Here is an 11063-nt window from a genome sequence, read left to right on the forward strand (position 1 = left end):
GAACGTCCCGGCTGGCGCGCAGGGCTCCCGCGCGGGCGTCGGGGCGGGTGTGCCGCCGCAGGGCCGCAGGGCCGCACTCACCGTCCAGCTTCACCTGCTCGGGGCAGTAGTAGTGGACCACGGCCAGGAGGGCGGCGCCGTCGCTGCCGTCCCTCATCAGGTCCTCCAGCAGCGGGAAGTGCGGCGGCTGCCTCGCCGACAGGTGCTCTCGGCGGTAGCGCACCTGCGGGGACAGGAGGACAGTGGTCTACGCGAGACGGGCCTCCGCACTCCCCCCGCCCCCCCCCTGCGCTCCAGGGGGCCGTCCTGTCCAGAACCAACACGACGCCCTCGGGTGATGTTCAGGACAATGGCGATCACACGGCAAAGGCTCGCGCGTCTCGCTGACACGCTCGGCCTGGAGCACCCGTGTCGAGGCCCAGGGAGCTGAGCGCCACGGCCACACCTGGGGGACAGCAGCCAAGCTGCTGCCGGCGCCAGGGCCGCCCCGCGCTGCAGGGCCCGCGAGACCAGGCACAGGACGCACGGCTACGCTACCAAGAGCCGCACCCTCTGAACACGCGAGAAACAAGTTAAGTGGTGAGCATCCTGATGCCGGGCAGACCTGACGCTTCCGCTCCTCGGCGTCATCGGCGTGAACCTCAGCCAGTGAGAGGACGCGACATTAATACGTGGCTTGAGAAACTCCCCAAACCGGGTTCGACGAAATTTCCCGGAGAATACCCACCAGGCCCAAGAGATGCAACAAAGCATCAGGAAACCGATGCACGCGAGGTGCCACACCAAGCAGGTGCTCTGTCAAGGTGCCCACGCTTTGCCCCCGGAGGAAAGGGGGGGCACGCCATTCAAGCGCCCCGCCTGTCAGCGCAGCCCCCACGGCGGCGCGCCAGGCTCCGGGTGTGCAGGTGCGCGCGGCACCCAGGGCAGGGGCGTCCGTGCAGGTGCCCGTCCTGGAGCCCGGCCAGCGTCCTGCCGCGCGCTCCATCCTCCTGCACTAAGGTCTGCGGGCCGGACGCGCCGTCTCCAGCGGAAGAAAATACACAAACAGGAGAGAGAGGGAGAGAGAGGGAGGGAGAGAGAACCCCCAGCAGTCCACATTCACGACTGTGGGTTTCGGCCTCGCCCTGGAGGAAAGCCCCCTCTGGGCGGTGGAGGATCCAACGTCGTCTGGACAAACACACAAGTAGAGTAATGCACACTGGTGTTTGGGATAAAGCACACCTAATGCATCCTGTCAAAACCGGAGTGCCAGGGGCGCCGGGGGCTCAGTCAGTTACACGCCGGCTTCGGCTTAGGTCATGGTCTCACGGTTCGTGGGTTCGAGCCCCGCATCGGGCTCTGTGCTGACAGCTCGGAGCCTGGAGCTGCTTCGGGTTCTGTGTCTCCCTCTCTCTCCGCCCCTCCCCTGCTCATGTTCTGTCTCTTGCTCTTTCTCTCTCAAAAATAAAAAAACACTTGAAAGAATTTTTCAGAATGGGAATGCGGTTTATCTCAGGTCACGGAAGTCTGTGCTGACGGGACCTTAACTTGTTTCTCGGGGCCCGCGGCACGGGCTGCGACAGGCGGCGGGCCGGCACGGCATGCAGGGTGGGGGACATGCGCCAGGCCAGGCTTCACACGGACCACACGGCACACACAGGATGGACCAGAGCATGCGGTGAAGCACATGGCTTGTCCACTGAGGATGGAAGGTGTGTGTTTCAGTGACGTCAGGGAACACATCTGAACCCCAGGGCCCAGCGAGCCTGCGGCCTGACCACCCCTCGCGTGCCCGCCCCACGGGCCGAGGGCCGGGTGCTGGAGCCACAGCCACCCCCGGCAACACGGGGGCACGTCTGTCAGTGTCTACGCAACCTCAGCTAGGCTACCCCCCCAAGGGGACGGCTCGCTCCTGACGACACCCTTCCGGTGACAGGGTCAAATGCTCAGCTTCAGGATCCGGGAAGCTAAGAGACACGTAAGTACTCAGAAAAACGCTCCCATCTTCTTTGCTACTGATCATCTCAGAGAGAAGCAAAATCACCCCCCAAGCCGGCCACAAAGCGGAGCCTATCACTGCTCACGTGGCCCGGATTTCCCGGCTTAGAGCCGTGGTATCTCCTTCGAGAGAAAACTCAAGGAAAACCTGGTCTGAGTCATTAAACTGAAGCGACAGGCAGCTCAAGGGTCTGCAGAAAGGTGTGTTCCACGGCCTCACTGCGGCGCACCCCCACCCCCGCCCGTCGTCCGCGTCTCCCCCACCGGAGTGGCGGCGGCGTGCTGCTTCTGCTTCCAGCAAGCTCCGGGCGGGGGGCACCGCTGAGACTGTCGATCCAAGTCACTAGCTCACAATTTCCTTCTTATGGGAAGATTCACACTTCAAGTTAACTTGGATTCCAGAAACCCTGTGTCCTCGCTGACCTACCTCAGACCCCTTCCCCACCCCAGGCGGGCAGCAAGGGTGCTCCTGACACCCAGGGGGCTGTCTCTGGAGAGAGCGCCCCTCCCTCCCTTCCACGAGGCCCTCCGTCCTCAGATGGCCCACGTGACACTTCCTGAGAGACGTCACATCAAACACCACCGTCAGGGAAGGTCACATCAGGACAAAAACCGTAGGGAGCGCTCGGGGAATCAAACTACGTGTCAGTCCCTCTGGGGCCTGTGGGCGGAGAGAACGCAGGTCTGCTCCCCCATAAAGAGCACAAAATCACCTAAGAAACAGGCAAAGCCAGACTGGGCGGGTCTAGGGGAGGCTGCGGGGCCGCGGCCCACTCTCGCTGGCACTGCGGGAGCGCGACCGCACCGCCAGGGAGGACGCTGGACAGACAAAGCGGGTTCGGGTGTGAGCAGCTGTTTAATGGAAGCGAGTGACTGTGACAGGATGGCCGTCTGGACGCAGCGGGCACGCGGAGGTCACTTACGGGCACTAACTTCCAGTACCACTTGGAGGGGGACTGGCCGGGAAGCAGGGAAGGAAGCAGGAGACAGTGTCAGCGGGCGGGCCGCGTCCGGACGCCCCCCACGGCAGTCACAGGAGCGCCGCTGTGCTCTGCGAAGGGACACCCGTCCGGACACGCGGCCCGACGCCCTGTGTGGTCCCACGGCCAAGGCGCCCCGCGGGACGCTCACCCTGGGCCGGGCGTCACAAGGGACAGACGCCAACTGCAACTCGGCGGCGCTCGGCATGTCCCGCGCCCACGTGACGGACAAGGAGCCCAGGGACACGCGGCCCAGGGCGTGCTGCCCACGGCATCCTCCCCCGCCCCCCAGGCCGGGAGCAAGAGGACCAGGTAAGGGGTCCCAGGAGACCACAGACATGGCCGGGCCACATCTCATGCGCGTTCACGGGACGTGGATTCGGTTCACACACCTGCTTGGCAAAAAACCACCATCACAGGGGAAGCAAAGGGCAGAAATGACCAGAATGCACAACGCACCATCAGTGTCATTTCACGGGACACGGAACACTGGTCTGCCTGAATTCCATGCAGGGTCGTGGAGATGCCCCAGCAGCTACGCTGGACCTCAGGGGTGAGAGACACGATTCTCCAGGGCCCCCTGGATGGCCGGCACTCTCCTCGCTTGGGGACTCCAGAAGCCCACTCCCAGGTTCCCGTACGCCCCCGCTTCTGAAGCTTCGACACCTCCCAACCTCTCCCTCGCCCTCCCCAGTTAGAGACAGGGCTACCCCCGTGCAGGGGGAGCGAGGAACACACGGTCATGCCCACCACCAGGGCTGCCCTGCGGGGGACTGGGAGCATCCCCGGGGAGGGGTGCGAACAGAGTCGGCAGGTAGCGGATACGGGCACATTCTTGGAAACCGGGAGCAGCAACAACCAGACACATTCTAGAATACTTCGGTGCACCCGTTACCTTCTGATGAGCTGGACTTTCCAGTAACTGCTGTTTTAACTTGACTTCTTTCTCTGTGATCTCTCTCATTTTAAGATTTACCTGAAGTAAAAGAAAAATGCATTAAAAGGGTAATGTCTTTCCGTGCTTTCTATGGGTATCTTCCCTTCTCCACTCAGACACGGTGTGAGTTAGGCCGATTACACAGACGCAGGAACACATGGATTCCACATGGTCCGTGCTGGGTGTGGACACCAGAGCTGGCCCGCCCCTCCAGGGGACACTCTGCCTCCACGCACCAGCGTGACGCCCGCCACCTCACGACAGGGCCAGTGAGCCACCTCGCTGAGCGGCGCACGAGCAGCAGGAGTGGTCAGGGCCAGCGAGCGCCGCCGGGCAGACGGGCTGGGCAGACGCTCCCGCGTCCCTGAGCATTCACAAGTAACGGCAAATCAACCTCCATCGTAAAATGTAACCGTGCACTTCTTAACTAACACAGCCTCTTAGAAATTACTCTCTCCTGGAATGATTAACCCCAAGATAAAATCAAAATTACAATTATAAAGTAACACCGTGGAGAGAAATACTCAACGCTCAAGGACGTGGTCAAAGCCATGAGATGAACACACAGAACTGAATGTTTTACTAACAAGACTGCACATAAATGAACTCGTGCAAATCAAATCAGGAAGGTAGAAAGTGGTTTTGAAAAGAAAACAGCAAAAGGAAGATCAATACAGAGAAATTTTAAAATAAATGAATCAGAATAGATGGGGCGCCTGGGGGGCTCCGTCGGTTGAGCGTCTGGCTTCGGCTCAGGTCATGATCTCGTGGTTCGTGGGTTCGGGCCCCGCGTCGGGCTCTGTGCTGGCAGCTGGAGCTGCTTCTGATTCGGTGTCTCCCTCTCTCTGTCCCTTCTCCCACTCGCGCTCTTTCTCTCAAAAATAAATATTAAAAAAAGTTTTTAAAGAATAGATGGATAAATAAGTAATACAGCAAGTATTATAAAACGTCATTTGTAAACTCTAGGTGGACGGCACACGCATGTGCCCTGAGTTCTTCGCGTTTACAATTTTCCACAACAAAGGCTTCTTCAGAAGACACGTTCTGGCACACGTGAGACAGCGTTCTGATGCGGAAAGGACTTTCTGGTTAGGTTGCTGGCGACACTAAAGAATGTAACCTTCGATACTGCTCATGAAACGGGACGATGCTGCCCAGATCTATCTTTACAGCTCTCCCGAGACACGGGGACAAGAGCCAGGAAGGACACAAGAACCTCAAGCGGACTTTAACATAACCGAGGACACAGGTCACGGATTTAGTGCCCAGAACATATAAAAGAGTTCTAGTAACAAGAAAAAGACAAACGATCTGATTTCACGATGGACAAAGGGTCTGAACAGGCGTCTCTCCGCAGAAGACCTGCAGATGAGCAGCACGAACACAAAAATGCAGAGGTTCCCACCAGGGAGAGTCTAACTAAACCACGAGGCAACACCGCACACCTTCCTGGACGGCCAGGATCAGAAACTCAGAGAGCAAGCGTCCGTGAGGACGTGGGACGCAGCGCAGCTGACACCCAGCCAGAGAGATGGAGGACGGTCAGGCCGCTCTTCAAAGAGTTAAACAGCGCCTCCGCATGTTCCGTCCGATCGGCAATCCCTTCCCTGACAGCCAAGAAACAGGACAACGCACCACACAAACCTGGTCCACAGCGGTCAGAGCCGAGACACGGGCACAGGTGTCCCCAGCCCCGGAGCACACAAGGACAGCGCGGCGCGAGGGAGAGGCGTGCGGCGCGCACTGCACCACGCCTTGGCACGGGGGACGCCACCTGCGGGCGCCGGACACAAAAGGCTGCCGAGGGCAGGACGCAGAGGCACGCGCGCACAGACGGGAGGCAGGTCCGCGGCCCCAGGGGCGCGCTGGTTAGGGAGCCCTCCGGATGCGATCACAATGTCTGGAACTGGTGTCGGCAGCCGGACACCTCTGTGAATATATTATAAACCGCTAAGCTAGAGATTTTAAAATACTGAATTCTACAACCTCCATCTTACCCCAAACTATTTTAAAGAAGTTAATAAGAGGGGCGCCTGGGTGGCTCAGTCGGTTACACCTCCGACTTCGGCTCAGGTCAGATCTCACATTCGTGGGTTCGAGCCCCGGCGTCAGGCTCTGTGCTGACTGCTAGCTCAGAGCCTGGAGCCTGCTTCCGGTTCTGTGTCTCCCTCTCTCTCTGCCCTTCCCCCTCTCATGCTCTGTCTCTGTATCAAAAATAAATAAAACATTAAAAAAAATTTTTTTAATAAAAATAAAAAAAAATAAAGAAGTTAATAAGAGTTTCAAGTTCCGCATTGCAGTTAACCTTTGAGACACTACTACCCGTCAAGTTTTGGTGTCGAGTCAAAAACAAACGTGCCTCTGGACTTGCAGGGAAGGGGCGCAGTGGGAGGGGCCTCAGCCCTGCACACTGGCAGGACAGACCGCACAGCCAACCAGCCAGCCGCAGAGACGCGGCCACGTCAACTTCAGAGGAGAGGACGCATTCTGTGGCACCGTAACCTCGGGAGAGTGTGACGGCGCCCCCTCTGCCAACTGCGCGCGCGCAGGAAGCCACGTGGTGGCCACGCGCGTCCCGCTGCGGCGGATTATGTGCGGAGGCCGGTGAGAGCGTCCAGCTTCCCTTCCAGCTAGCAGACATTCAAGACACCATTTCTGCTTTCAGAAAATATAGCCATTTTTGGTTTAAGAAATACACTGTTTACATTAACGTGAAATGGGTTTTCTGTTATTTTTAGGCAAGTTAATAAAAATTTAAAATTTTGGAGGTTTTTTGTTTTTTTAATGTTTATTTTTGAGCAGAGAGAGACAGAGCATGTGCAGGAAAGGGGCAGAGAGAGAGGGAGACACAGAATCGGAAGCAGCTCCAGGTCCTGAGCTGTCAGCACAGAGCCCCATGTGGGGCTCGAACCCACGAACCGTGAGATCATGACCTGAGCTGAAGTCGGACACTTAACTGACTAGACCACCCAGGTGCCCCTAAATTTTCTCATTTTTAATATCTAATATGATAAATACTGACAGATTAAACATTTTTTACTCCTTTATGATCCACAGTTTAAGAATGTAAAAGGGACCTAAGACCAAGAGTCTGGACAGAAATCACCCCAGGCAAGAAAACGGCAGGGACGCTGCCACGGGCACACGTCCGTTTCAAGGATAATAATTTAATTCAACAATGAAAATAAAGTTGAGAAATTCCTTGAAAGTCACAAGTTACCAAAACTGACACAGAATTAAATACAAATGTTAAAATCTGGGCAAAGTAGTTGAACAGGCACTTAACAAAGTAAATGCAAGCATGTTCAGTCGCCAGCGAGACGGCAACGAAACCCACGGGAGACGGCCTCGCACACCCCCGCACGGCCATGGACACGATCTCCCGGGGCTGACACAAGTCGGACAGCGGGAGTCCTCTTACTGGTGGCCACTCAAAGTGGTGTCGTCACTGACCTGGCGATTCTACACCCGAGTTCCTGACTCCAAGAAATGAAAACGCATCTGCAATAAGACTTGGACGAACAGGCCCCAGCAGCCCCCTTTGCCGCAGACAAGAACTGGAAAGGACCGCAGCCCCCACCAGCCGGGGGAAGGTTAACTGTGGTCTGTGCATACGACGGAATTCTCCAGAACATAACAAGAAAACCACTGCCAAACGCACTAACATGGATTAATTTCTGAATCATTTTGTTCCGTGAAGGAGTGCATACGCACGATCCATTTTTACCAAAGCCTCGAAGACGTTAAGCCGATCTCGAGTGAAGAGAGCAGATCAGCGGTAACCTGGGCTGGCGAGCGAGCTGCAAAGGGACACCAGGGAGCGTGTTCAGGGCGATGGAAATGTTACCTTGATGGCGAACGTGAAACAGTAGTCATGGTCAAACTCAAAGAACTGGGTCCATTTACTGCGGGCAAATCAGACAGCAGCAAAGCTGGGGTTTAAAGCAACGGGCTGGGCATCAGTAAAGATGTCAGAAGCCACCGCAAGACGGTCATGGCAAAAGTCCACAACTCTGGGGACAGAGGCTAGCTCGGTCTCACACAAAAAGCAGGAAATCCGGAGGACAGCTTGGAGGTGAGCCCCAATCCTGGGGAGGGCCAGTTCCACCCCCGAGAGGCCCTGGTCACCGAGGGAGAGGGGGAGGGGCTTGTCCAGGAGCGTCTGGGAAAGCTGCAGCCTCTCCGAGCGCAGTGCCAGCTGACAGCCATGCGGGAACCTATGTAGCAACCACCTAGTCACCTGCCCAAGCAGGACGGTCCTTGGAAGCGATGCACACAGGAAACGAAACCGGCAGCGGACACCTGACAGGCCCCACTGCGACTCCACGGCTGCTGAGGTCAGGGGGGACACCCAGACGCAGGGTCCAACACGGAAAGGAAGTGAGCCCAAAGAAATACCTTCGCGAGTGAAAACGGGCCAGCACGGAGGTGAGAGCGGCTTCAGTGTGAACGGAAGCACATTCACACAGAGGGAGTCCTGGGAACACCGTCTGCGACCAGCTTCAGAGAAGATGCAGATCTCCTGGGACGTCAAAGACTGACACTGAAGAGAAAACTGACCGCACATGAACTCTCCAGGGCCCGAACCTTATGAAACACGCAGGCGGTTTTCGGTGGGGAGAGAGCCCACTCACTAAATGAAGGTGGGAAGGCTTCTGGACCCAGCTCTAAGCTGTCAGGCGTCAGAGGACCCACACTGCAGAGGCCACAGCCGCTGTCCATGAAGGAAAGGCTTTGGGGAGCTCACACCTCGCGTAAGACCAGGGCAAGACCCTCCGAGTGCACAAAGCATGGGGGCACCTCTCACCCTGCATCAGAGCTCACATCCGAGAGGAGCCCCTTGAGTGCGTGCTGGACACCTCATGAATGAGTGCACCCCTCATGTGACACCCATGAATCTGCACTGGAAAGAAACCACACAAAGGTAGTAAGTGTGGGGGAACCCCAGAGCTCACCACTCATTCAACATCAGAAAACAAGAACACACATGAGGGAAAATCTATCTAAGTAAGAAGCTTATGTTCATTTGGAAGTGTTAAAGAACTACAAAATATGCAGAACACTGAATAAAATTACAAACAATGGGAAAGGACTAAAAAGGTCACAAAAAACAGAGGCAAGTACCAACTCCAGGAAAACCAAAGGGTAGCCCAAGAAAAGGGGCATGAGCTGTGGGAAAGTCATCCCTAGTCATAGCAATGTTACAGCTCACTACAGATCCAACCATAGTAGGTCGTATAAGCACAGCACACCAGCAGGGACCAGACGGGAGGGTCACACGAGTTAGCAGGAATAGAAGGCAATGCCTGCCGGAGGCTGATGCAGGGTCAGAAACAGAGTGCATTTCTTTGAAATACAGAGGTTGATAGTAGAAAATGTGCATGAGCAGATAAAAGTGATGCTGCTGGACCACGTGAAGATCATCTTCCACGTGTCAGCAAGTCTACAAGCAAACTAACCTGGAAAATCATGTACACAAAGATGGCAAATGGATAACACCTTTAATATACGAGAAACTTGGGGCGCCTGGGGGGCTCAGTTGAGCGTCCGGTTTTGGCTCAGGTCATGATCTCACGGTTTGTGGGTTCGAGCCCCATGTCAGGCTCTGTGCTGACAGCTCAGAGCCTGAAGCCTGCTTCAGATTCTGTGTCTCCCTCTCTCTCTGACCCTCCCCTGATCACACTGTCTCTCTCTCTCTCTCAAAAATAAATAAGCATTTAAAAAAATAAAAACATATATATATGAGAAACTTGATCAGGCAGAGTAAAGAAATGCACTCCCCTGCCCCAAAGAAATATGGCCAAAGATCACAGGCAAGTAATTTATCCAAAAGAAAAACAAAGAGCCAAACATATACACTCTGAAACTTCATCAGTAAATGAAGAAATAAAAGTAAAACACAACACTATTTCTCACCTTTAAAAAACAGAAGTATTTTTTAGTAATATCCAATCTACGGGAAATCATGGAAAAGGACATGTCCACGGACTAACAGTATGAAAAAAAAACAGTATAGTCTTATGGTCAGAAATTTGTCAAAAACCAATCAGAACCAATCAAAAGCCTTTACAAATGAACCTTAGCTATGTGACAGCCACCGCCTACCAGTCACCTATGGCAGGGCAATGTCCTTGGTCACCTACAGAGCCCGGCGCTTGGACACCAGCAGGCGGGACGGACGCCGCCCTGGAGAGGCCCCGCCCGCTCCTGCCTCAGCTCTCAGCCCTGCTGCTAAGCCTGTATCTTACAGCCAAATAAATTAAAACTATGAGAATTTAATTCTTTTTTAAAAAATTTATTTATTTTTGAGAGAGAAAGAGCACGAGCAGGGGCAAGGCAGAGAAAGAGGAGGACAGAGGATCCAAAGCAGGCCTGAGATGACAGCAGGGGGCCCAATGTGGGGCTCAGACTCATGAACTGTGAGATCACGACCTGAGCCAAGTAGGATGCTCACCTCACTGAGTCACCCAGGCGTCCGCATCTATTTAAACTACTAAAAATTATGAGAATTTATATTAAAACACACAGACAGATGGTAAGGATATGGGGACTTTATTTTTTGTTTTGTTTGCTTATATTTTCTAACTTTTCTAAAATGATCATGTCGTTTCATTTATGAGGAGAAACCAGTACAAGCTGTCAGAGAGAAAGAAGTGAAAGCCTGAGGTCTGGAGGGAGGGAGGGCACAGGGCGCACACTCAGGTCCCTGGACGAGGCCGTGGGGGCAGATGGCAGCCCCCGTTTGTTCAAACACTGTGCCGTGCACCTGAGACTAACGGAGCCCTGCGTGTCAGGACTCACACACTCACACACACACACACACCCCAGAGCCCTGCATGTCAGGGGCTTCTCTCTCTCTCTCTCTCTCTCACACACACACACACACACCGGAGCCTTGCATGTCAGGACTTCACACACACACACACGCATGCACGCACGCACACACCGGAGCCCTACATGTCAGGACTTCACACACACACACACGCACGCGCACACACACACACACACACCGGAGCCCTGCATGTCAGGGGCTTCTCACGCACGCGCGCACACACACACACACACACACACACCGGAGCCTTGCATGTCAGGACTTCACACACACACACATGCACGCACGCACACACACACCGGAGCCCTGCATGTCAGGGGCTTCTCACGCACACACA

The 11063-nt window shown here is 55.2% G+C and overlaps 1 protein-coding gene across 1 annotated transcript in view; it reads right to left on the reverse strand.

Annotated features, from left to right (window-relative positions):
* Positions 1 to 11063, reverse strand: part of CAMSAP1 (calmodulin regulated spectrin associated protein 1) — a 44254-nt gene that overhangs the window by 19176 nt on the left and 14015 nt on the right. The window contains exons 8-10 of the mRNA XM_029921006.1: positions 3853 to 3933; positions 2901 to 2933; positions 82 to 223 (exon numbers count right to left, since the gene is read on the reverse strand). Of these exons, the coding sequence (XP_029776866.1) occupies positions 82 to 223; positions 2901 to 2933; positions 3853 to 3933 (256 nt within the window). The remainder of the gene's footprint in view (positions 1 to 81; positions 224 to 2900; positions 2934 to 3852; positions 3934 to 11063) is intronic.

This window comes from Suricata suricatta, chromosome 13 (genome assembly GCF_006229205.1).
Source record: "Suricata suricatta isolate VVHF042 chromosome 13, meerkat_22Aug2017_6uvM2_HiC, whole genome shotgun sequence".
Classification (NCBI taxonomy): domain Eukaryota; kingdom Metazoa; phylum Chordata; class Mammalia; order Carnivora; family Herpestidae; genus Suricata; species Suricata suricatta.